This window comes from Vulpes lagopus, chromosome 1 (genome assembly GCF_018345385.1).
Source record: "Vulpes lagopus strain Blue_001 chromosome 1, ASM1834538v1, whole genome shotgun sequence".
NCBI classification, from domain to species: domain Eukaryota; kingdom Metazoa; phylum Chordata; class Mammalia; order Carnivora; family Canidae; genus Vulpes; species Vulpes lagopus.
Window position 1 is genome coordinate 130111776 of NC_054824.1, and position 27922 is coordinate 130139697.

Below are 27922 nucleotides of genomic sequence, written 5' to 3' on the forward strand. Positions count from 1 at the left end.
TTAGGCATCTTTATTTATCTTATGCTCGCCTGTTTCATTACAGGCTATATTTCTTCTGAGCAAACTGCTAAAACATCAAAGAGAATATAGTACTTTGAATAGAGACTCCTCCCTTTGAAATCTGCAAATGGGATGGTTCTTGGAAAAGGTGGCAGATTGTAAAAACATAGAATAATGTCATTAGAAAATGATTATTGTTGCTCATAAGATTGTATAGAAGATTGAGAGAAATCTCATGTGTATAGTAATTGAAACTCAACAATTGAAAACTTTTAAGAATCAATATATGAAAATTCCCTTTTCATATATTTCTAATATGCACACCCTGCAAATGTGGTTTTCCTTATTGTATATGCTGAAATTCATGGCAGTAATTACGAGAAAACTTTTATTTTTCTCTTATTGCTAGGGAATTCTTTTTTCCCATTGCTTGGAGCCTGAGAAATTGCTTGCCAACATGTCTTGCTTTAGGGAATGGCCTCCCCAACCTCTGATTGAACATTTCCTCTGTGGACTTGGGGGCTTGGGGCTTGGTCAGGTCATCCGGTGGGAGAGAGAACAGTTATCTTAGAATGTGCAAGAGATCCCATTTTAAAGACGACCATTGGGATCCCTGGGTGGCGCAGCGGTTTGGCGCCTGCCTTTGGCCCGGGGTGCGATCCTGGAGACCTGGGATCGAGTCCCACATCGGGCTCCCGGTGCATGGAGCCTGCTTCTTCCTCTGCCTGTGTCTCTGCCTCTCTCTCTCTCTCTCTCTCTCTGTGACTATCATAAATAAATAAAAAATTTAAAAAAAAAAAATAAAAAATAAAGACGACCATTATCTTAGCCAAGTGGTTGGTTTGCCTTACAAATTGCGTGTGTTTGGTGTATGTGTGTGTGTACATGCATGGATACACAGATATATATATATATATATATATATATATATATATGTATATATGTATGTATATATGTGTGTATGTATGAATGAATGTATAGAGAGGTACAAGTAGATTCATACAGATATATGTTTCTATGCATTTTTTTTTAATGAGAAGGCAATAAACAGTTCCCACAGGACTAGTTTTCATTATGCCGTTTTATAATCTTTAGTTTCAAAGCCCTTTGCAATTCACATCCACAAAAGTCTCATCAAATAATGAACTGTTGCTGTATATTTCTTTTGTCCATCCCTCTGCCTGAAGAACTTCATTCCAGTTAAGCATTATATCCAGCATCATCCAGAGTGTGGGAGAGCTTCCATCTCCCAAACCTTTCCATGCTGAACTTTATACCTTGTGATTTTCACCCTAGTGCTCAGCAGTGATTCCCCAAGGAGTAAGTGATAGAAAGAACTAAGGCTCAGTTCAGAAGAGGGACTTTTATGATAAAAGCCCTATCATAACAGTGATAACACAAAAGCCTGTGTTGATTTGGGGGGGGGTAATATATTTATATCCTCTCTGAGATTCCCCTTTTGTTTACTTTAGCTTACTCTACATGCATATTTAAAAAAAGGTAGAAGGAGGATGAACATGGTGTAACACTTCATTTTTTTTCTCGGACACTTAACTGACAGAGCCACCCAGGTGCCCTTGAAATTACAGTCTCTACTTTTTAAAAGAAAAGATGTTATGTTTGCTTATATTTTGATGTATTTTTTAGAAAGGAATGCCAGATAGTTGTTTCCTTTTTTTTTTTTTTTTAATTTTTATTTATTTATGATAGTCACAGAGAGAGAGAGAGAGAGGCAGAGACACAGGCGGAGGGAGAAGCAGGCTCCATGCACCGGGAGCCTGATGTGGGATTCGATCCCGGGTCTCCAAGATCGCGCCCTGGGCCAAAGGCAGGCGCCAAACCGCTGCGCCACCCAGGGATCCCTGTTTCCTTTTTTTTAATAAAGATTTTATTTACTTATTAGAGAGAGAAAGCATGAGCCAGGGGTGAGGGGTAGGAGAAGTTAGAAGGAGACTCCATGCTGACCAGGGAGCCCAATGCAGGACTCTATCCCAGGACCCTGGGATCATGACCTGAGCTGGAGGCAAACACTTAATCAATTGAGCCACCCCTGTACCCCAAAATAGTTGTTTCTTGAAGTGGGCTTTGAACTTGAAGTTGTTTAGGCTTGTAGACTAAAGCCTATTATGTCATTCTTTACAAGTTTTTACTACTTTTAAAAATCATTAACTTTATCTTTATTATTGAAGTATAGTTGACATACAATGCTATATTTGTTTCAGGTCTATAACATAGTGATCTGACAATTTTATACATTACTCAATGCTCACCACAATAAGTGTGGTCACCATACAACGTTATTGCATTATTATTGACTATATTCCCTATGCTATACATTTCATCTCTGTGTTTTATTATTTTATAACTGGAAGTTTGTACCTCCTACTCCCCTTTACCTATTTCATCTATCTCCTACCCAACTGTCCTCTGGCAACCACCAGTTTATATTTAAGAGTGTGGGAGGTTTTTTGTTGTTGTTGTTCTGGTTCATTTTGTTTTTTAGATTCCACATATAAGTAAAATCATATGGTATTTGTCTTTGACTTATTTCACTTAGCATAATCTCTAGTTTTATTTTCACTATTTTACTTATTTTGAATATTTGATTTCTGTGTTGTAGTGAAAGTTATCCCATGTCCAGATCTGAGAGCATTCTTTGATCACTTGTTCAACAGGGATTTAGTATCTAACATGTGCATATTCATTGTGCTTAGGTTTATTTCATTTGACTGCTTCTGACTGATTTACAGCTCTTAACACATCATTTCCCAAAATATTCTGAAGAATACTTGTTCCATGAAATATTGATAATTGTTCTGTAAGGGGATTACAGGGTTAAAAATTGGAGAAATATCGCTTTATAGGTATATTCTTAGGTATTAAAAATAAACTATAGTACATTAGAAAGTACTTACAGTAAAGAAAATTGTTTTAACCATATTTAATAAATACAAACTGATTCTATCAGCAGAATCAGTTTACTGGGGAGCTTGTATGGCTCAGTAGGTTAAGTGTCTGCCTTTGACTCAAGTCATGATCTCAGGGTCCTGGGATCCAGCCCCACGTAGGGTTCCCTCTCCTTCTGTCCCTCCCCCCTGCTTGTGCGTTCTCTCTCTCTCTCTCATAAATAAATACATAAAGTCTGTTTAAAAAAGATTTAATATCCTTTTAGATGTATTACCCATTAAAATTAAAATTACCTATTTAAATTACTGTTTTTGCAAAGTACTGTTTGGGTAATACTGTCTTTTTTTTTTTTTTATTTAACGATTTGCTTTATTTATTCATGGGAAAGAAAGAGAGGCAGAGACATAGGCAGAGGGAGAAGCAGACTCCCTGCATGGAAGCCTGATGCAAGACTTGATCCCAGGACCCTGGGATCGCAACCTGAGTCAAAGGCAGATGCTCAACCATTGAGCCACCCAAGCACCCCAGGAAATATTGTCTTAATGCAGCTTTAGAAATAGCATTCAAAAGTTAGTGGCCAGATTGTCCTTAGTCTATTGTCACTCCTGTCTCCCTTACTGATCCTTTCTTTCTCAGCAGCCCTCTTTCATTTTTATGCCTAACTTTATGCTTAAAGAATTACATTTTTGCTTATGGATAAACCTTGAGCATACCTATGGAGTGTTCTGAGCCACCTGAAATTCTACTAAATGATAAGGTAAAAAATGAAAAATTTCTTATTAGAATGAATAATATCCTACCTTTGATTCTTACTGGGGTCCATAGTTCAAGGGTGCTTGATTGGAGTATGAGTGTCAGTGATGGGATGCCTGGGTGGCTCAGTGGTTGAGCATTTGCCTTCTGCTGAGGACATGATCCCGGAGTCCTAGGATCAAGTCCCACATCGGGCTCCCATAGGGAGCCTGCTTCTCCCTCTGCCTTTGTCTCTGCCTCTTTGTGTGTCTTTCATGAATAAATAAATAAAATCTTTTAAAAAATTAAAAAAGAGGGTCAGTGATGACAGCTTATTGTTCATCTGCTTGTTACTCTTTTGCTGTTGCATTTGCCTTCTGGTTAGTCTCCACTGCCTGGCTTGTGTCTGCCATAAAGACTCTTTGGATTTTTTTTTTAATTGGGCACCACAACTTACATAGTATACTGCACATACTGTTGACCTAAATAATTCTACATGGTTTGATAGATACTAGCACACGCATACAATATAGCTCACTTCCCTTGCATCTTTCCTTGCATTTCTTCCTACCTCTGTCAGACAGCTTTTGTTTGGTCTTTCTAGCAGAATCTACATTTCCTGCCCATTCCTTCTAGATCAGTATTTCTCAGGGCTCTGCTTTAGAGCTGTCTTCTATTCCAGTAAATTCTTCTTCCATGTTCTCATCATATCCTTGTTTTCTTCTTTGCTGATAATTGCTAGTTTTCATTGATCCCTCCCATACTGTTGAGCTTCCTGCCCTGAGTCTTAGTTATTGATTAGACTTCTTTATTTGGATGCCTTTAAAATATCCTTATATCAACACATCCAAAACAAATCCCATCACTTCTTTGTCCAGATTCCTGCTCCTCCTTGTATTTTTCCTGTCCTGATTTCCGCTACCAGTATTCACCAACTTACCCAAACTTTATGCCTGAGACTCATCATTTACACCTTTGTCTCATTCACCACTCATTACATGTGCACTCAGCCCCATCCAGTCTGCGGTTCCTGTACCTCTCTTGAATAGCTCTCTTCTTTTTACTTGCATTGCCTGAATAATCTTAAGACTTCATCATTTATACCTTGACCTTCTCTTGATGATTCTTGAACAGGAACCTCTGTCCCTAGTCTTGGCTATATCCAGGGCATCCCCTACACTATATGTAGAATGATATATCTGAGGCACCTGCTTAAAATTGTTATTAGCACCTCAACTGTTTTAAAACCAAACCTCCTCTTCTCACTGTTGTCTTCATTTTGGTAAATAGAAATTTTATAATTGTAGTTGCCAAAGCCAAAAAAAAAAAAAAAAAAGTCTTTGGTGTCATCCTTGCCTGATCTCTTTCTCTCTTACCACACATCCAATCCATCATTAAGTTCTATTGGTTCAACCCTCAGAAGAAAATCAGAACCCAAGCATTTCCACTGCTGTCACCATATTCCAAGCTACTCTCATCCTTTTCCTGGATCACCACAGTAACTACATACTTGTGTCCTTGTAAGTCTTTACCATCTAAAACTATGCTGTCCTGTAGAGTAGCTACGAGTCACCAGTGGCTGCTGAGCGATAGAAATATGATTGATCTGAATTGAGATGCTTATAAATATATACTAGATATTGAAGAATTAATACATAAAACAATGAAAATATCTTAATATTCTATGTTATATATCAAAACAATAACATTTTTCATAGGTGGTATTAAAAAAAGATGTTATTAGAATTTCACCTTCTTTTTTATTGTTTCAATGTGACTACTAAGAAAACTGAAATCACGTATGTGGCTGACATTTATGTTGCCATTGGATGGCACCACTCTAAAGTCTTTTTTATACACAGCAGTCAGAGCTATCCTTTTGAAATGTCAGAATTTCCCATTCCTCAGACCAGAATCCCCTCAAAGGCTTTGTAGCTCACTTGAGGGGAAAAGCCAGTCTGTACAGTGGGTCTGCAGCCCAGCACAATTCTGTAGCTCCAGTCCAATGTGCCTCCGGGTTTTCAGATCTCCTGGTGGGCCCCCCCACAAGGGTCAGTGTCTGGATTGGCATCCCTTTACTTCACACACTCTTCCCCAGGCGATTTCAGGGATGCTTCCTTGCTTTTTTCAGGTTTCTACATGAATATCCCTTATTAAGAGTGAGCATTCCAGAGGCCAATCCTGAACACCCCATCTAAACCAGCAGCCTGCCTACCTGCGTACACGCAGTGTGAGGTGGCTTCACTTTGAATGGCTCCCCATTGTCTGAAGAATGAAATCCACATTGCTTAGTATATCTAGGTGTCCCGTTATTGTCTGGCTATTTTCAAACTCTCCAACACATCTCTCACTGTTCCATTTTGCAGCCCACATGCCATGCATTCTGAATCACTTACAGGAAATCTAAAATAAGAAAAAAGTGATAATATATTAGAGGTCTGAAGGATTATTATTAAGCATAGATATATTCGTGTACGGAATTAAAATTCATCGACCTTCAAAAACTGGCTATATGGTGCAAGGAAAATTGGCATTTCCACCCTTTGAATTCCACAGACATCCATCCCACAAAATGGATGTTACTGTAATCAATACCAAAGGCAAGTTATAGACTCACGAACAAGGAGTTTGAACCTTTGTGAAAGGATCTCAACACAAATGAATTTCCCTTTACTCGTATTTATTTTCCTCTATAACAACTAAAACGTTCAGAGTTTTTTCCTCCTAATTAAAAAGGAAGCATAATTTATCCATAGCTTAGACACTTCATTAGAAGAGAGTTAAGGGAGTTTTTAGAATGAACATTTCTAGCGTGGGTAATCTGAAAAACAAGAATTTATAGCTCAGCAATAAATAAATAAATAAATCTTTCAGAAATGTTTATTGTTCCAGCTCATTAAAATGTTATGTCTTTTGGACAGTATTTCTTAAAGGCCATAAAATTAATAGTGTATTTTAAAAGTTTTATTGGCACGTATTTCCTAAGTCCAATTTAGCCCTAATGTTTAATTGTGCTATCTCATACAGCCTGGAAGTCTGGCAGTTAATATTATTTTTCTGTTTTAAAAGAAAAACATTTTCCTTCAGGGCTAGCTTCCATATTTTTGAATGTGTTTATTTCACACTGCCTTGCATTTTCATGTGCTGAAACCTTGAGACTCTGTCAGAGCTAATCTGGATCTGGTATTTCTTTGTGTCTTAAAATTATGCTGAAATTTCAATTAATAACTAATCATGCTCTTGGCCTGGGAGAATGCATGAGATGAAAATCCTGCCTATCAGCTACCGGAGTTTAATTTTAAATCTTTCATTACATAAAGCGAGGGCAGCAATAAACATTTATTGAGTACCTGCAATACACTAGGCATTGCATGGACTATAGAAGATTATAAGGTACCATGCATGTCCTCAAATATAGAAGAATTCTAACCTATTCATTGTGCCTGCTATAAATGCACTTCATAGCAAACAAATTTCTTTACCTCTTCAGGGAACTTGCCTTCCACCTACTAGTCCTATTTAAAATTTACACAATAAGAATACCTCTTCCCTTTTAGTCTTCCTAAGTGAAGTCGCTTTTTCTCAGGGCTCCGAAACCACAGACAGACGTTCAGAGTTAACATTCACAGAAAAATTTCAGACTTCTTAGAGGCATAACACTTAGATGGCCTGTCTTCTCTTCATCCTTTTGTCTTTGCTAGATCTCTTTCATAACACTGCTTGAAGACTTGTGCTCAAGCTCAGCTGCCTTTTTCATCCACCCCATTTCCTGGAGTCATCCTGAGCGTGTTTGGTGTCTGCTGAAATGTTCTTCCATTACCTTTACATCCTCAGTCCTAAAGCCCTCCACCCATTCCTGAAGATTTTGCCTTTCTTTTCCTTTTTTGGAAGTATTCTGTTACCTGCTGGTGATGTCTTTCTGTTATGCATTCCTCTCCATTCCATCTTTTTCACAGGTAATAAAGTTATCTTGTTAAACATAAATCTTTTTGGACTCTTCCCAACTTTGACCTTTTTAATGGTAGTTTCCTTTTACCTAGAGCAGGGTTTCTCACCTTTACCCTATTGTGGCACATGTTGAAGAGGTGATTAATATGCAGAGGTAAATCAGGGGGCTAACTTGGACTTTGAGGTGACCAGCCAGAGGCGCCATGCTGATATATGCTCTGCCTCAAGCCTCCGGTTCACCTTAGGTACATTCACTGGGTCATCTCCATGTGGAGACTAAAGCCCAAACTCCTTAGATTCAGAATCTTACTTAGGAGGATCCTCCCCTGCCCCTTCCCTCCAGAAATGGAGCCTGGAACAAGAACTTGAGTATAGTTAGTTTGGAAGCAGAAGCCAGGGATTAGATGATGTGAAGACAAGAGGAAATACCCTTGGAATGACTCAGTCACAGTTCTGCTGAGGGCCCTCTGAGAGTTGTCCCAGAGGACAACAGGGAAACAAGACGTTTTACCACAGATCCTTGTCTCCCATGGATGGGGGCATTGCCCTCAGGGCCAGACTCTGCACTTCCAGGCTGCATCTGTAGCAAAGAAAACCCTAGAGTGTTATAGGTGTGGGTGGGACAAGTGCGCTGAAAAGCATTGCCCCATCTGCTCTATACTTATGCAGGCTAGATACAGATTCACCAATGTCCAGTCCAGTCTACCTCTCTACCACTCAGACCTTGTGCTTCATGTTAAGTTCCCTCTGCGACTAGTTCTGTAAAGAGTGGCTGGTCATGGTATTTTGGAAAGGAAAAAAAAACAAAAACAAAAACAAAAACAAAAAACAAAGAACCAGACTTCTGACCAGGGACTTAGTGGACTAGCTACACATACTGCTAGTCTCAAGCTGGTCTTAAGGCTATGATTGAAGTTCATTTCCCTTCTCTGTCACCCATTTCTGAATTTCCTCACACCCAGTGGAATTCTGCTAGTTTGCCTGGTGAAGTCACCCAGACTGTCATCCCTGAAGAGTCTGAGCCTTTGGCTCCCTTACCATTTCTGGCTGTCATTGCTGTAATCCATGTTCACTTGTTACCACCAGATACAGAAACACCAAGAGAGGTCCTAGTGAATCTCCAGTGTTCCCTATATCCTTCACTCTGCCTCTGTCCTATGGCAATAATCCTCTTTCCTCATGACACGTTGGTGCTGATTATCCCACCTGTCTGGTAACTCCTCTCTTTGCCTACTGACCCACCAGCATGAGAGACACAGAGGAACCAGGCAGAGCTTTAGCTGCAGTGGTGCCCTCACCATGTCCAGTAGTGCAGTGATTGTCACTTGGGGATGATTTTTGCCTCAACGGCACATTTGGTAATGTTTGAGGACATTTACAATTGTCACATTTGGGAAGGGGGGGTTGCTGCTGCATCTAGTGCATAGAAGCCAGGGATGCTGGTCAACAACCTACAACATTCAGACAGCTTCCACAATAAAGAAGTATTTGGACTCAAATGACAATAGTGCCAAGTCTGTGAGACCTTGCCCTAGAAAAAATGATGTTCCCCTGGGGACATGTACTTTAAAAAAAAAATTTCAATTTTTTTTTGGGGGGGGGCATGGACTTTTAATCTCACATGGTCTGGAACTGTGGGCACCAAAAGTACACAGTCTGCCAGTGGTTTCCTGTGAGAGATAGTATGAAGATTCACTCATCCCATCCCTTGGTTTCCAGGACCATGTGTTCTACTGGGGACACAGGACCAAATATCCATTTGTCATCCATTGGTTCAGTATGTATACTGCATTCCAGATAGTCCTAGAATTGTCCAATCAGAAGATAAGAAGGGTGGGGCACTTAATCCATTCAGATCAAAGGGCTGTGTTGGACACTGCCCTGGGATACTGGCATGGTGATATAATTGCATTACAGTTGTGCTGAACCCAGGCGGGCGGAAGAGACCTACAGGGACCACAAGCATCTGCTCTATGTAGAATATATTCACTATAAGGGCAGGGGCTTTTTCTTCAGTGCAATTGTATACACGTGCCAGGTACATGGGTTCATATGAGTGGCTTAATAAGTGTCTTGAATAAAGACGAAATAGCTCTGAGTGAGTAAACAGTGATTCAGTGAATGAACAAAGTCTTGCCTGACATTTTCCAAGTGTATTGAATATTTTAGCATGGTTATCCATATCTTCTTAGATGCAGGAAACCTAGAATGTCCACTCTGCGGCTTCCCTGTCCATGTCATGGCAGCATTCAGCATACCTTATGTTTTTTCACAGCGTCTCTCTTCTGAATTTGATCTACCATTATCCAGTTTAGAGGGTTGGTATAATACTGATTTTCAGTTTCAGTGTTCTCCTTTGCTCCTGAATGGTGGTTCAGCTGACATGTTCATGAAGGTGTTGAGTGACATTTTAAGAGAGGAGTAGTATTTCTGTGGTGAAGATGGAGTGTGGAAAAGACCATAGACAGAAACATGGGGATGAGAAATCTCAGGTAGCAGTGACAATTAAAGATTAGGACACATGAAGCGTATATATGGGAATAAGAGAAAGTCTTTGAAAATGTAATTGGAGCCAGGCCATTGACCAGGTTAAAGCACCTCACACCTTCGTACCTGGTCCAGTTCCTGGTTGTCTGTGATGTCCTGCCTCTGCAGTAAAGCTCCTAATCTCTGCAGTACACTACATGCTTTATCTCTAAAGCCATTCTGTCCAAATCCTATCTTGCAGGACCTGGCTTCGCCTCTGGTATCAAGTTCTTCCTCACCACTCATGTCCATCTAGATATCATCCTCCAGCTTTTATTTTTTGCACTTCTTAATTCCCATTCACCCAATGTTTGACACTGTGTTATCTTCATTCCTCAATGATATAAGCAACCAGTCAAGGACAAGGCCAATTCTTTTATCTCCAATGTCAGCAAGCAGACTACATGCACATAGAAGGTGCAATAAATAATTGGAAAGTTAAAAGCATCCAATTTGACGATGCTTATCTGAATCTCTTCTACATGTGAATTTTTAAAAAATTAGTATGTTTAAAGAAAGAGGTTAATACTATGCAATTGCATGTATTTACACTTTACCATTTACCTGTTTTTTTTGTGTATGTGTATGTGTGCACCCAAATTGGAAAGAAGTGTGAAGGGATTTGTATGACAGTGTGGGTGTATTTGCCTTAATATTTTAGAGCTTTTTCTTGTCTAAACTTCAGCCAGAGAAAAAAATCCAAGTGATCAGACTGGATTTCTTTAGCTTTCACAAATTTTAGAAAATTTAATTTATAAAAGATAATAGAAAAAAACTAAAAGATAATTGAAAGGTATAAACATGGTGATTAAGGTGGTACCACTTAGGACGTAGTAAAATGATAAAGATATAAAACTGTTTTGATGAAACCCCATGCATTTGTTTTCCTCACTACCAATAATGGGAATGCCTAGTAAAGATTTCCTTTAAATTGTTATATTTGTGTCATTATAGTAAAGTGCATTTTTTCTACTAGGGAATTCACCTTCTGCTAGGCTCCTTTTCTTCCTTTCTCCTACCCCGCACTTTCTCTCTCATGCACACACCCTGTTTTCACTTCTTTCCTGCATACTTTTGCTTTGAATTCTCCTTGATGGATCTTGTTTTTTTCCGTTTATTTCCTAGATGGGAAGCGATGGAATTTTACGCCTGAGTTCTTCAGCACTAAATAACGAATTCTTTGCATATGCAGCTCAAGGATGGAAACAGCGACTGGCAGAAGGTAAATTTCTCTTTTCCATTATTCTTTGGCATATCTGAATACACACATTGTACTGAGCCTTGCACCTTTCTCTGATTTCTGAGTCTTTTTCTCTCCCTGACGTATACTTTAATGTAGTAAAAACTCTCATTCTATTCCAAATGACTTCACTAAGTCTTTGTTATACTTGGCATTTTTGAAGGAAGCATAATATTATCTGGAACATAATAAAAAACTTTTTGATGTAGCTAGATTTTCTTTGGAATGGTAATTTTAATCACTTACTTGAAGCATTATGTATTCTCTTAATGTCCTAGAGCTTGAATAGTCTTCTTTTAATGCTCTCTCCCCCTAAAGCCACCACTTTACCTTATTCTTCCTTTAGTCACCATGCTTCCTGAAAGAACAAAAATAACCAATGGTACTATCATTTTACTGCCTTACTCGCTCAAATTGTAATGATCGGGTGTAACCCTACTTACTATACACAACTGAAATAATGCCTCCTTGAGAATATTAATGACTTTCTAATGGCAAAGCCCAGTTTCCTCTTCCTTAAATTTCAGGCTCCTTCTGCAATATCCTTTTTTTTTTTTTTTTTTACCTCGTCCAATTTGAAACGAAACGATCTACCTAAGACATTCACAGTATATTTTAAATTGTTTCCTGTGGCTGCATTGCTGATAGCCATACCTCAGTTTCCTTCTAGAGCTTCTGTTCTTCCATCTAATGATACATGATGATGTCTCCACCACTCTCTTGGGTACCTTCTCCTGTAGCTGTGCACATTCGCAAAGCAGCCTCTTTCACCTTCTTGGTAGTCCATATGCCAAAAACTTCCATATTGGCTCTAACTCCTTTTTCCTAATTCCATGTTCTGTTCCAAATGCCTGTTGGATCTCCCTAGCTGATATCAAGCAGCTGAAAACTATAATGTCAATATTAACCTCACTTTCTTTTACTGTCTGCCATCCCTTCTGCCCCCTGTTTGTTAATGTCACCGCTGTCCACAGAGCTCCTCACTTTGAAACTTGATGATCCCTCTGGTCCTCTTCCTTCTCCTGTTCTGGTCATGAATTGTCAGTTGTGCTGTGAATCTGATTCCCCTTGAACATCCCCACAGCTGCTGGCCTGACTCTACTCTTCCTTTCTCATCTGTCCCATTCAGTGGCCTCCTGGCTGAAGTCCCTCCACTTCATCTTGTTTCTAAGCCAATTGGCCACATTCCTCCCTGAGTGAATGCTGTCAGGACCTCCCTCAGTCTCTTGTAGGAAAAATTTAAAACCCTCTTTAAACCGTGTATTTGTTAATTGGCCTCAGCCTACCTTTCCCATTTCATTTCATCCTACTCCTGTGTTCCCACAATTGGCCACTCAAAAGAACATAAATATACATATTCATATCTCTGTGCCTTGTGAGTTAATTACTTTATAAAAGCTTAGTCATCCTTCAAAAGCTAACTCAAGAACCATTTCCTGTATGTGGCCTTCCTAATCGATTCAGGCAGAATTAAGTGCCTTTGCTTCTGTACTTTCACTGCCTTTATTCCTACAGCCCATACAGGGCTTTCAGCATTATATTATAGTCAATTGTGTGCCTTTTCTCCCACCAGACTGATTTCATTAAGGACACTGAATATATGCCATTTCATTCACAGCCCCTAGCACACAGTATATTTGCTGAGGGTTTTAAAGTTCACCTATGACTAAATGACTGTTTGAGCCATGTTCGTAAAAAGAGAGGCTGTAGAAATGTTGTCAGTACTCTATGTTTTACTTTTCAACATCCATAAAAGCTTACTCAAATTAATTACATGTTTTCTTTATTAATCGGCAAAAGAGATGACCACTTTGACTCAATATATAAGCATTTGCTTTCTAGGAGAATTTACTCCAGAAATGCAGTTGCGGATAAGGCAAGAAATTGAGAAGGAAAAGAAAACAGAACCTTGGAAAGAAAAATTCTTTGAAAGGTTTTATGGAGAAAAGTAAGTACTAGAGCATTTTTTTCTCATTTCTCTCAGAAGGAAATGAAAATGTAATTCTCTGCTTCACATAGCACACTCATATGCTGTAAAACTTAATAAACCTGCGATAAAAGGCAATAGTCCCACAGTGTAAGAAATTGCAGGTAAAATTATAGTGGCATATCAGCACTTAAATTTTTAAAAAATGCGCTTTCAAGGGTTTATAACTTGTCCATGAAAATTCATTTTGGCCTGAAAAAAGCACCTGAAATCCTATAGAAGTCAATTATGGCTTTCTTAACTAGATTTTAGTAAAAAATCTCCTGTTTTTAATCCAAGTATGTTCATTAATGAATACTTTAGAGCTAAGTAGTTTTAGACACACTTAATTTTCACATTTTTCTAATGTTGACTGTGCATATACATGTGTTTAGAGAAGATCCTGAAGTATTACTCTTTATCTATCTTCCTCTCCGAGTGTAACCGGTTTTTATTATTTCTCTTTTTATGTGTTTCTCTTTAAAATAATACTGGCCACACTTAAGCTTGGTAGCAACTGAATTAAATTGAAAGTAGTTTAGCTTTTGCCTCACATTTAGAAGGGACATATCATACTTGAGCAGAATTAGAGTCTCAGAGACTAGCATATCCCTAAGGAAGAAGGAAGTCACTGACAATTGACAGTGACTTTAGATCCTCCTTAGAAAGGAATTTGTGCTTGAACTCCCAGGTACATAATTCATGCCTGAAAGTCGTTTTGTGTAGATGTCACTGACGTGGTTGCAGGTAACAAAATCTGTACCAATTGATCTCATTTCATAAAATTTCCCCCGGTAAACAGAGAAAACAATATCAGGAGTCTCATATGAGTGTTCTTGAAAGGAACTACGTGATTAACAGCCTGCTTAGAGTAGGCTAGCATTTGGTGGAGTGTCCTAAATAGCAGTACTCTCAAGTAGGAAGGCTTGTTTTCATTGCTATCCTAGGACCGTGGATGCATATACATATTTAAGAAAACTTACAGGAGATAATTAATGTGTTTTCTCAAAAATTAAAATGCAGCAGGCTCCTTATATACCTTCAGATATTGTCACCAGCAGTATTACTCAAGCCTGGCTACATCAAAATCCTCACTGGAGCTTTTAAAAATAGATACAGATTTCCAGGACCCATGCCAGACATACTGATTGGGAATGTCCAGTAGTTGAGCCCAGAAATATGTATTTTTAGATGGTCTCTAGGTCATGCTGATGCCCAGCAGGATTAAGAACCTGGAGGATGATATTTCTGACAAAGGGAATGTTGGGAGCACTGTTTTCAGTGCTGGCAAAGGTACAACTGAGCTAGTTACCTCCAGTGCACTGGTCCTTAGTTGCGGTTGACTGTGGGCACTTTTTTTTTTTTTAATTCAGCAAAATTAATTCAGTATCTCATCTAGATGCCAGAGGTGCAGATGTTCACAGGGCTTCTTAAGCTCTGCCCTCAGAGAGCCTGTACCCTAGAGACTATGCATGACAGAGGTCTTCCCCCCATTCAGCATGTTGTGATTGAGTATACCTGGCTCTGATATGTGTCTAAGAGCTGTGCAAGTATTATTTCACTAACCTACCCAACTGTCCTGTAAGATGGACACCGTTATTACTTTTACATTAAAAAAGGGGTTTAGGAAACTGAGATACAGTGAAACTGAGTAATTTTTCCAGGTTTACACAGTGTGGTTAAATGATTTGCTCAGTCACCTAATGCCACAATTCCTTCTCAGAAAAATTCACACATACAATTTTTTTACATAAAATTTGAGGGCTTCTAGACCTCCATGCCTCTCAGGTTAAGGGCCCCTGCCCTGGAAGGTAACAGCTACAATCCTGTGAATAAGCATGATTCTCCATTACATAACCTCCCTGAGGGCTGAATACAAACAGTTCTCTTTTTTTGACCCTTTTCTTGCTGTAGTTTATCTATAGAGTTTCTGTCCCCTTATTGTCACTGGTCTTTGTCTCTTTCTGTCTTCGATTACATACTGGATGACAGAGATATTTTGGACATTTCATTGAGTGCTCTTCTAATGTTGTTACTTCTAGATTACTTGGCTCCAGTGTATGAAGGATTATGTTTCATAGCGTCAGATAATTTTCAGTTGACAAGTGTCTTTTTACTGCTCTAAGTTTTCCCAAGAATGTTGCCATCCAAACTCCCCTGTTTTTAAGAGTTGTCTACTTTAGTTTTTAGCTATTTGTTTGAGGTCTTTATTATGGTTCTTAGTGACTTACTCTGCTTATAATATAGTACTGTTCTATATTTGCTTTGGTTACTTAGAGATCACCCATAGGGATGCTAACTCAGTTATAGGGGTTGGTCTGTTGGTTTACAGTCTAGATTTCTGAACTTAACTGTTTTCCTTTGTGGTGTTATGCGGTGTGCTGTGAAAATCAACCTATGCCTTATGCCATCTTAAATCTATTTTTTTAATGAAAATAATAAAATGTCAACATAAGCATATTTTATGCAGTGCTATTGTCCATATATACATATCTATTATATACATATACACACATATGTATAATATATATTACATACATTTGTTATATTTAATGATATTACATATATTTAATATGAATTAATAATAAATTTATTAGATCCTTATTAACCAACCAGCAGAAATTTGGCTGCCAGTGGATAGGTACTGTATATTCTACACTTAACCTAGTATCAGTGGCATCTCTGCTTGGCCGAGCCCCATATTTCTAGTTGATTATTTTGCTTTAAGTTTATCTGTAATGTAGTTCTTCTGTTCCTCTCAGTGTAGATAGTTATAAATTGTAGGTTCGTTTGAACCCATCTTAGGGAAAGTTGAAAGAAAAGAGACTAATAATGAGGGGGAGTATCTTTTATCTTCTTTTTAGAATCTTCTGAATGTTAGTTAAAGAAGTCAATGAATGCAATCCAAAAAATGTATCCAGTTTTATTTCCCTTTCATTTTGAGAATTTAAGCAAAAGGTTGAAGGTTTCACTGAGATATTTTCCTACATCAGTACTATTTTAACTATATTTCTTCAGACAGATATGTTTTCTCCAGAAGAAAGACATATCTCTTCTGCTTATCTTTGTAATTGTCTGAAGAATTTAACTTCTTTTAGAACAGCTTATTTATCTACCATGTGATGCTGACATTGTAACTTAGTATGATGGGAAAAAGTGGTTTACAATATCTTTGTAATTCTGATGAACTTTTCCTTATGACATGAATATTAGGTTGGATTATTTATTTATATTCTTTGCTATCTTTTATGGAATATCTGTACAGTAAGATCACATCAAATAATTTTAAGGTCTTGCCTCATATAAATGTAAACTAGTAGAATCAACTTTGTTGACACCAAATACATCCATTACTCTTTTGCAAAATTTCCATATTGTCTTAGATTAGACACTTAGAGATTAAAGTAAGGTGAGTAATGCCTTGTACATTGGTGTAAGAGAACTTAATCTTTGGAAGTCTTTTCAGTTTTAAGATTTTACAACCTACCCACCTTGTATCAATCTTATTTGCTTATATTGCATCCTTTGAAAACTGTACAGTTTTTTTTAATATTTTATTCATTCATGAGAGAGAGAGAGAGAGAGAGAGAGAGAGAGAGAGACAGACACAGGCAGAGGAAGAAGCAGGCTCCATGCAGGGAGCCCGATGTGGGACTCAATCCCAGGTCTCCAGGATCACGCCCTGGGCCGAAGGCAGCACTAAACCACTGAGCCACCCGGGCTGCCCTACAGTTTTTTCATGATAAAGACATAGTGCTGCTTTCTGACTTTAAAAAGTTTTAGATCTTATACATTTGACTTTTCTGACCATATTTTTCTAATCTTTTATAGTATGTAATTTTTAAATTCCTTTTACTAACATTTGGCAGAATTTATGTCTCCTTGCTTATAGAATAAAAATCTATATCAAATAAATAAGTAAAAATGAAAATATATACCTTTTTAAACCAAATGTAGAGTTTAGTTTATTTATGATTATAAAGGCAGTAGAACTAAGTCATTATAAACATGTTTACATAAATTAAGCATGTTAGTGATTATAAAATTAATTTGATGCTCTTATTTCTGTTGAATAAATATATATACTATATATTGAATATAGTATATATATACACTATATATATACTTTTATTTCTGTTGAATACTAATGCTTTTATTTCTGTTGGATACTATATATAGTATGCTATATATTGAATACTATAATTGAATATAGTGTATGTATATACACTATATATAGTATACTATATATAGTATTCAACAGAATGTGTATGTGTATATATGTACATATGTGTATGTACATATATACACATATATGTATGCATATATGTATATACATGTATACATATACATATGTGTGTGTGTATATATGTGTATATATATATATATATATCCATACCTCCAAGTTATACCTTATTTGTGTTTGAATAATATTTAATACTTATAATTTCTCTTCAGGTTGGGCATGTCAAGGGAGGAATCGATAAAGCTCACTTCTGGACCAAACAATGACGGAGCTGAAAGTTCGTGTGGAACCTCTGGCCTTCCAGGTCTTTCTACACAGACTCCCTTGGAAGAGCAACAGTCAAAAAGCATGAAAAGTCCAACTTCTCCAGAGCCTGATTTCTGTGATACGCTTTGTCCTATGGTAGATGTAGGTAAGGATGTAATGGCGGAATCAGAATCAGAAGATATCTTGATCCCTGAAGAATCCGTGATTCAGGAGGAAATTGCAGAAGAGGTAGAGACTAGTATCTGTGAATGTCAGGATGAAAATCATAAGACAATACCAGAATTTTCTGAAGAGTCTGAAAGTCCAGCCAACTCTCATGAAGAGCCCCAAGTTGCACCTCCTGAAGATAACTTGGAATCCTGTGTTATGATGAATGATGTTTTAGAAATATTGCCTCATATTGAAGTTAAGGTGGAAGAAAAATCAGAATCTCCCCAGGAAGAAATGTCAGTTGTTATCGATCAGCTAGAAGTCTGTGACTCTCTCATTCCTTGCACTTCATCTATGACTCATGTCAGTGACACAGAACATAAGGAGTCAGAAGCTGCATTAGAGACCAATACTCCAAAAATAAAAACAGCATCATCTTCTTTAGAAGGTCAGTTTCCCAGTGAAGGAATTGCTGTAGATATGGAGCTACAGAGTGACCCTGATGAACAGCTTTCTGAGAATGCTTGCATCTCTGAAACTTCGTTCTCTTCTGAGAGCCCAGAGGGAGCCTGTACCAGCCTGACATCCCCAGGAGGGGAAACCCAGTCCACCTCAGAGGAATCATGTACTCCAGCCTCCCTTGAGACAACGTTTTGTTCTGAGGTGTCCAGCACTGAAAATGCAGACAAATATAATCAGAGAAATCCCCCCGAAGAAAACCTTCATGCATCTTTGATGTCAGAAATATCTCCAATATCCACTTCACCTGAAATATCAGAAGCATCTCTGATGTCCAATTTACCTTTAACATCTGAAGCATCCCCAGTATCAAATTTACCTTTAACATCAGAAACATCACCCATGTCTGATTTACCTTTGACATCAGAAACATCTTCAGTGTCTTCCATGCTTCTCACATCTGAGACTACTTTTATATCCAGTTTGCCACTTCCTTCAGAAACATCTCCACTTTCTAATTCTTCCATGAATGAGAGAATGATGCATCAGCAAAGAAAGTCCCCTTCCCTATCTGAAGAACCGCTCTCCCCACAGAAAGAGGAAGGCTCTGCTCCTGCCAAGCCCCTGGGAGAGAGCCTTCTCTCTCAACCGAAGACTCTATCAAATACTCCTGAACCCCTCAAAATGGGGTCCTCCATTGTTCCTGAAGCATTTCCATCTGAAGACTTGCACAATAAGACTCTGAATCAGCAGCCTTGTAAATCACATGTTGAAACTGAAAAGCCCTACCCTGCTTCGATTCCAGAACTTCCTTCTATAGAAATAATAAAGGTAAAAAATCATAATATCCTGCAAAGAACAGAAAAGAAAGGGGCATCTTCACCATTGGAGCTATCTGTCTTTTCTGAAGAAACAGAGAATAAGGGAAATGAGCTTCCATCAGCTAAGTTACAGGACAAGCAATATGTCTCCTCAGTGGATAAGGCTTCATTTTCAGAAGGCTCTAGAAATAAAACACATAAGCAGGGGAGTTCACAGAATCGGTTGGAGACCTCGCATTCTTCCAAGTTATCAGAGCCCTCCAAATCACCCGATGGGATAAGAAATGAAAGTAGAGAATCCGAGATATCAAAAAGGAAAACTGCAGAGCAGCACAGTTTTGGAATCTGTAAGGAAAAGAGGGCTAGGATAGAAGATGATCAGTCTACCCGGAACCTGTCATCCAGCAGCCCACCTGAGAAAGAACAGCCTCCAAGAGAAGAGCCCAGAGTGCCACCTCTGAAGGTATGGAGTAATAATAATAACAATAAAGACAATTCCAGAGAAATAGGCTTTTCCTGTGTAGATGCTTAATTCTCAGAACTAAGTAAGGTTTTTGTCCCTCTAGGTTTTATGTAGTTTATGATCTAATACTCCCAGCACTAGTCTAATATTAAACAATCCTTTTTAAGGATCACTGAGCTCATATGATAATTTTAGATACATGTATATATTTAGACCTCAGCATTTAAGGAAAAAGAAATAGTGAGGGAGAACAGGGCCTGGAGGAACCTATAGGCCACGAGATAGTCTTTTGGGGACTCCAAGGTATAGGACCAAGAGGTACATGTACTTGGGGGAAGTTGATAATTTAGCCTCCTATAAAAGTTTAGTAGGATGAGGGAAAGTAGTCAAAAGTCAAAGGCATACACTAAGGAGGTAAAAGTACAGAATACTGGTTCATTTATTTTCCAGCAAATAATCACCACTACCATTGTCTAGCAGAAGGACCTGACTTATGGAAGAGCCTCATTAAATATTTCTTGAGTAAATTGATGAAATTACTTTGCATACCCTGAGGTATGCAATAGATATTTAGATATACAAATCCTATTTTTTGAGATAGTAAAGAGATATTTAACTTCACAAATAATAAAGTTGTAGTCAAACATTCCCATTTATATATTCTCTTTTGATCCCAGGTAGGTTTTAACTCTCAGAAAACAAGCCTTTTATATAAATTGGCTGTGCCTAAGTAAACTGAAAATTAGGATTAATTCAAAAGAAACACTGTTTAACAACAACAACAACAAAAATCCTACCCAATATAAGCTATATTTATTTGGTGCTTTCATCTCAGTCCATTTATATTGTTCTACAATAAAGTGGATTATTCCACCATAGGTTTGGTTTAGAATTAAAAACATATTCAAGCTTTGTTTCTCTTAGTCTCTTTCTCTTTATTTTACTCTGCCCTGACATCTATTTTTTTGTATGTGTCTCATGATACCCATAAGGCTGACTTTTAAAAGTGTAGCTGTAGTTATTTTACTTAATGAAGTAACCCCTATTAAATAAAATTCTAGAGATATGGAAGATGAACATTAAACTCCAATTAAAATCCCACTGTGCATTTTAATTTCTGAAGCAGTGGAAAGAAAAATGTAAGTGCTTTTCATAGGAAATATTTTTGAACATGGCAGTCTGATTTTTCTTGTCAAAAGCTTGTTTTCAATGTACTACACACTTTACAATAGATGGATACCATAAGTACATTTGGTGTTTGGCCTTGCATTCTTGTTTAAGTATATCTAGGTATAATTTTTAAAATGTTTTTAGTTTTTTTATTAACTAAATAAAATATTTAACAGGAAAAATTGATTCTCCTCTCTAAATTCATTTTTCATTGGAACCTTTGGATTAGAAGAGAGACATTACAGGTTGGAAAATGAGAAATGAGATAGCAAAGACAGATAATTTCATCCACCAAAGTTCCAAAGCATAATTTCAGATTGATATGATCCTACATCATGTGTTAAATGTTGTTTATAGTGTAAATATATGTATGTTAAAAAAGAGAGATGTTTTCTAGGAAAAGCTTTTTTTAGAAGCAGAAAAACGAAGGAATCATAGTACCAGTCAACAGCCCTGAACAGGGAACCCAAAGATTCTCTCTGTCAATCCCTAGTTCTGTGACCCCAGGGCAACCTATTTTCCCTCCAAGAGTTTTTTCAGCTATAAAATGAGGGGCTTTGATTAGATCCCTTCCAGCTCTCCAAATCTATGACTCTAAGAGTGTTTTAGTGACCAGCACATCACAGGCATTGCTTTGGGATGTTGGTGTTGGGTCTTGTGCCTCATGAGTTTGGTGATGACTGTGAGTCTCCTAATTAGCATGAGTAGGTGAACAGTGTGACTTTATGAAATTCAGCAAATTGTAGATTACCAGTATCCAAAGGAACTGCCTAAGCTCCGGAGTTGCTTTTAGAGGCAGAAAACCAGAGTTACCCTTGCTTTCATGGAAAGATAACGATATCAGATCCCTTTGGAAAGCAGAGCACTCTTACAAATATAGTCTCATTCCATCTTTATAGCAGCCCTATGAAGGAAATAGACCAGAAATAACTAGTCTCATTTTACAGGTGAGTTTACAAACTCTTATTGTGCACTTATTGTGCATGTAGGAGCCAGCGTGCTGGTTGGTATGGGAGTACATAAAAACTATAGAGTCTCTGGCTGGAGGAGGTCATTGGAGAAATCGAACTGCATGGTGATCCCTGAAATCACAGAGTTTCTTTGAGTGAAGGCAGGACGAGAATTCTAATCCCCTGACCTCTTGGCTAAGGTTTTTCTCTTTGTGTCAAATTAAGAGATAAACTCATGTAGAGTTAAGGTCCCAGTTTTCTCTGCCAGGAAGGAAGATAATTTAAAAGCTAAATATCTCTAAGCCTTTTTTAGCTAACCTCATTTTAAGACGCATGGATTTTGTTTCCATTTATATGAGGCATTAAGAAGATGTTTCATTTCCATACCAAATGAAGTCACCGGTTGATGTTTCTGTAGATGAAAAACAGAGATTGAAAATTTTAATTTCACATTCATGCCACATTTATTGTCGCTTTATCCCCTAAAGGCCCATTCGGGGATTTAGGTGTCGTTCCTGCCACATTATGAGAGAATGCAGCACATCTTCTCTCTCACATTATCGCTTTCCACCTGCCTCCTCTGTGATCATGTACCATGAGCTTTCTCTTTCCATTCTCCCCTTCTTCCTGTAGATCCAGCTTTCCAAAATTGGGCCACCTTTCATTATCAAGAGCCAACCAGTCTCCAAACCAGAGTCTCGCACATCCCCCAGCACGTCGGTCAGCAGTGGGAGGAATACAGGAGCCAGGACCCTTGCAGATATCAAGGCCCGGGCCCAGCAAGCGAGGGCCCAGCGAGAGGCGGCCGCAGCAGCTGCGGTAGCCGCCGCGGCGAGCATCGTCTCAGGAGCCATGGGGAGCCCAGGAGAGGGTGGAAAGGCAAGAACCCTGGCACACATCAAAGAGCAGACAAAGGCAAAGCTCTTTGCAAAGCATCAAGCCCGGGCCCACCTCTTCCAGAACACTAAAGAGTCCCGGTTGCCTCCGCTCAGCTCAAAGGAAGGGCCCCCAAGCTTAGAAGTCTCTTCTGCTCCTGAAACAAAAATTGAAGGGTCAACTGGTGTGATTATTGTCAATCCAAACTGCAGATCTCCTAGCAACAAGTCTGCACACCTCCGCGAGACCACCACTGTATTACAGCAGTCTCTTAACCCAGCTAAACTTCCAGAAACTGCCACTGACTTATCTGTGCATAGTTCTGATGAAAACATACCCGTGTCACACTTACCTGAGAAAATTGTTTCATCTACCTCTTCTGAAAATAGCAGTGTGCCCATGCTTTTTAATAAAAATTCTGTCCCTGTGTCTGTTTGCAGCACTGCTATGTCGGGAGCAATTAAAGAACATCCCTTTGTGAGTTCTGTTGATAAATCCTCTGTTCTAATGTCTGTTGACAGTGCAAACACTACAATTTCTGCCTGTAACATAAGCATGTTAAAAACCATCCAGGGAACTGACACTCCGTGCATAACCATTATACCAAAATGTATCGAAAGCGCTCCTGTCCCCGTCACAGCAGAGGGCTGCAGTGTCTCGAGCCCCATGGATGACAAGCCGTTGCTCCTGCCCAGCAGCAGTGCTGGTCACTTAATCCCCAGTCAGTACAACTCTGCGCCAACTCCCTCCATTGGAAAGAACTTGCCAAACCATCTCTCCACGAGCTCTGTCTTGATTCCCCCAACGGGAATTAACAGCCGATTTCCCTCTGAGAAGATAGCCATGCCTGGGAGTGAAGAACAGGCCACAGGGCCCGTGGGCACCACTGTGAGAGCCGCCCTCGGCTGTAGGGAGTCAGGGGCAGTCACAGACCCTCTGGCTGCACGACCACCTGTCGCAATGTTTACTGGAAGCATGCTTACGATAAACTCTTATGAGAGTCCTCCCAAATTAAGTGCTGAAAGCTCGGACAAAAATTCAGGGCCTCGAAACAGGGCAGACAATTCTGGGAAACCTCAGCCACCTGCGGGGGGCTTTGCACCAGCAGCCATAAACAGATCGATTCCGTGTAAAGTCATCGTTGACCACAGCACCACGCTGACCTCCACATTGTCTCTAACCGTCTCCATCGAGAGCGCGGAAGCCAGCTTGGACCTCCCGAGCAGGTCAGTGAGGACAGAAGCCTCCATACAGCCCATGGTGTGTCCCCAGGTATCTGTTATTAGCAGGCCGGAGCCCGTGGCCAGCGACGCCGTCGATCACAGTTCTAGTTTCATCACTGCTGCTGCAGCAAAGCAAGAGTGTAATAATAAAGCAATGCAGGCAGCCGGTTCCAGTCTCCGAGAGGGACCCCTTGTCGTTCCAGATAAACTAAACGAGGTGACCACTCCCAGTAACTGCTTTGCCGAGCAGGCTCGTGGCCCGACTGCTTTCAAGAGTGAAGCGGACACAACCTGTAGCAATCCATATAACCCGGGCAACCGGATTTGCTGGAATGACGAGGGGATGAGGAGCACAGGGCAGCCTCTGGTCAGTCACTCCACTCCCAGTAAACAGAAAGAATTTCTGGAGCAGAGTGGTCCAAAGGCCATCAAAACCGAGCACGCCGGCTACTCCCACATGTCAGAACTTCACCCCAGGAACCTCCTAACGAACGTCACTCTCCCGGTGAAGTCTGAACCTCACGAGGTGGACAAGGGCTTTAGAATGGACACAGAAGACTTCCCTGGCCCCGAGCTGCCGCCTCCGGCCACAGAGGTCGCCCCCGGCGTGCAGCAGGCCCAGAGCGTGAAGGCTCCCACCCCTGGCGCCGTAGACGAGCCCATTTCCTTGGCCCCAGACCCCCTGAAGCGAGTCCCCAGTGCGGGGAGCTCCGGCTGCCGGCTGTCGTCCGTGGAGGCTAACAATCCACTCGTGACGCAGTTACTCCAGGGCAACCTGCCTTTGGAAAAAGTGTTGCCTCAGCCCAGGTTGGGAGCCAAGCTCGAAATTAACAGGCTTCCTCTGCCTCTTCAAACTACCTCAGCGGGGAAGACAGCACCAGAGAGGAACGTTGTGGAGATGCCGTCCAGCTCTCCCAATCCGGACGGGAAGGGCTACCTGGCTGGGACCCTTGCACCACTACAGATGAGGAAGCGAGAAAACCACCCCAAAAAGAGAGTAGCTAGGACTGTGGGGGAACACACTCAAGTTAAATGCGAGCCAGGGAAATTGTTGGTGGAGCCAGATGTCAAAGGAGTGCCTTGTGTCATCAACTCGGGCATGAATCAGCTAGGACACAGCCAGCCGTTTAAGCAGGAGTGGCTGAGCAAGCACTCCATGCAGACCCGAATTGTTCACAGCCCCGAGGTCAAACAGCAAAAGCGGCTGCTCCCCTCGTGTAGCTTCCAGCAGAACCTGTTTCACGTCGACAAGAATGGCAGCTTCCACCCCGATGCTGGTACCTCACACAGACAGCAGTTTTACCAAATGCCCGTGGCTGCCAGGGGCCCCATCCCAAGTGCAGCTCTGTTACAGGCCTCTGCCAAGCCCCCGGTGGGCTGTGGTGCGTTTGCCTTCAATAGGCATCTGGAACAGAAGGGGTTGGGAGAGGTGGGCCTTTCCTCTGCACCTCACCAGCTAAGGTTAGCCAACATGTTATCTCCCAACATGGCCATGAAAGAAGGTGATGACGTGGGAGGGGCCGCACACGCCATGCCAAACAAAGCACTGGTGCATCCCCCACCCCCACCCCCTCCGCCCCCTCCGCCCTTGGCCTTGCCCCCGCCTCCCCCACCGCCACCTCCGCTACCTCCACCTATTCCTAATGCAGAAGTCCCATCCGATCAAAAGCAACCACCAGTTACCATGGAAACCACTAAGAGACTTAGTTGGCCACAGTCCACGGGCATATGTAGCAATATAAAATCGGAACCTCTTTCTTTTGAGGAAGGTTTAAGCAGCAGCTGTGAACTGGGCATGAAACAAGTTTCCTATGACCAGAATGAAATGAAAGAACAGTTAAAAGCATTTGCGTTAAAAAATGCAGATTTCTCTTCCTATTTGCTTTCTGAGCCACAAAAGCCTTTTACCCAATTAGCTGCTCAGAAAATGCAGGTGCAGCAACAACAGCAGCTCTGTGGAAATTATCCAACAATACACTTTGGTAGCACGAGCTTCAAAAGGGCAGCATCTGCAATTGAAAAGTCCATTGGGATTTTGGGAAGCGGCTCCAGCCCTGCCACGGGCCTGCCCGGTCAGAACGCTCAGATGCCCGTTCAGAACTTTGCCGACAGCAGCAATGCGGACCAGTTGGAACTGAAATGCTCTTGCCGGCTGAAAGCCATGATTGTGTGCAAAGGCTGCGGGGCCTTCTGCCATGACGACTGCATAGGTCCCTCCAAACTCTGTGTAGCTTGCCTGGTTGTGCGGTAAGAGCCGAGGAAAGATGCAGTATCCCTTTTCAACACGGAAAAGCCAAACGGCGTCAGCAGCAACAAATTGAATAACTCAGTGGTTTATATCGTGCTAATTTATTTTACTTTGGAACAGATTCTCTTCTCTCTCTGGGATTCTTTACTTGCATTTCCCAGAAAGGGGAGATGGCGTCCCAACCAAGTGGCTCAGCAGCATGTCTTTTACATATTAAGTTGCCATTCCCAGCTCTGGAAAATTTCTGTCCAAGTGTATACAGGTCACTGCCCCATTTGTTTTTTTTTTTTTTCTTTTTTAAATCCAGATGTAGATAGAAAAAGGACATTTTTAATTACTTAATGCTAACCAGAAATGCAGATGTAGAAGGAGGATGGTACAAGTGACTTAAAGTGGTTGGTTATTCATTCTTCTGTAGATTAACCATTACAAGGGTTTTCACAGTTGACTCTTCTGGACCTACCTTGACCACAGTGATTAAATCATATTTGGAAAGGGGAATCTGATTTAAGTGTATGATTCCTTGTATTTGCTCATATCACAAAAGATACATTAAAGGAGGTATGCCATTAATGAACTCCACTGTCCTTCTTCTCTTCCCTCCCTTTTTACTCTTTTCAGAGACTGGCAGCATTTCTGGATCTGCCTTGGACATTGTGCACACATTGTAGTGAAATGTGTCTTACACCTGAAATTGCAGCGTGGGCCCTATGCCCAGTAATCTGGTTTGAGCCCTTTGACACCTGATACTGTAGGATCAGTTGACCAACAGAGGCCCAGAGGCCCAGAGGATTTCAGAGCATCGTGTGTAGCTTTTAAGAGCAAGTATGAAAAAATGCCCTTAAGTTTAAAGAGTAAGCAAGTAAAATGCTGTGTATGCAAACACATAGAAGTGGGTTGATAATGTAAATATCAGTCCATTCTGTTCACTCCAGTACAGCTACTAGATATTAAAACTGGGGGAAAAATAATCGTACCCTTTATTAATGACACCAGTACATTCTGGCTTCTGACTCCGCAGAAGTGTCAATGATGATGAAAGGAACTACAGAAGGCTGAAGTGACGATACGTTTCTGAACAATTTTTCTCTTATGATTCACAATCTACATAATTATACTTGACTCTGAAATAGCCTTTGTTTTAAAAGTTGTTCTAGGTACTGCATGTTTTGTTTTCTTTCGCCCCCCCCCCCCTCAGGTGAATTCAGTACATTCTTCGTATTTGGGGGAGTGGAACTGCTTTTGAAAACGGGATACTGCATCTTACAAATACCGTCAGTGTTTATCCAGTAAAGTCTGAGTGTTGAGTATTTGAGCTACGTTCCTCATACTTTGACCACCCTCATGCCAGAGAACAGCTGTAGTTCAGGAGGCTCTGTTCCCTAAAGCAAGTTCAAAAGCACATGCACATTGTGGGAAAGATGAAAGACAACAAAGCCACGCCCATTTAACTTCAGATTGCAGAGCACAAAATATGGAGTGCCATTAATTCATTGCTTGACCATGGCTGTAGGATTTAAAAAATGAAACAAATCATGGGGTGGGGGGTATCCTCTGTATCCAGGGTAAAAGTGACAGACATTTTCACATCAATGTAAACTTTTGACATTCCCTTAAAACATGTCTTAAAACTTAACTGGAATAAGCAGAGATTACATTCCTGGAGGGAGAAAAAAAAAACACTTGTGATTTTTTAATAGGAATCAACCATGGTACATGTTTGTTTGTTTGTT

General features: G+C 40.2%; 1 protein-coding gene across 2 annotated transcripts in view; it reads left to right on the top strand.

The window, feature by feature from the left end:
* ASXL3 (ASXL transcriptional regulator 3) overlaps window positions 1–27878 on the top strand; it is a 180648-nt gene extending 152770 nt beyond the window's left edge. For both annotated transcript variants that reach the window (XM_041723063.1, XM_041722991.1), the window contains exons 9-12: window positions 11239–11335; window positions 13196–13301; window positions 17775–19722; window positions 22476–27878. In XM_041723063.1, coding sequence (XP_041578997.1) covers window positions 11239–11335; window positions 13196–13301; window positions 17775–19722; window positions 22476–26192 — 5868 coding nt within the window. In that variant the 3' untranslated portion in view covers window positions 26193–27878. The remainder of the gene's footprint in view (window positions 1–11238; window positions 11336–13195; window positions 13302–17774; window positions 19723–22475) is intronic.
* Window positions 27879–27922: the final 44 nt, after the last annotated feature.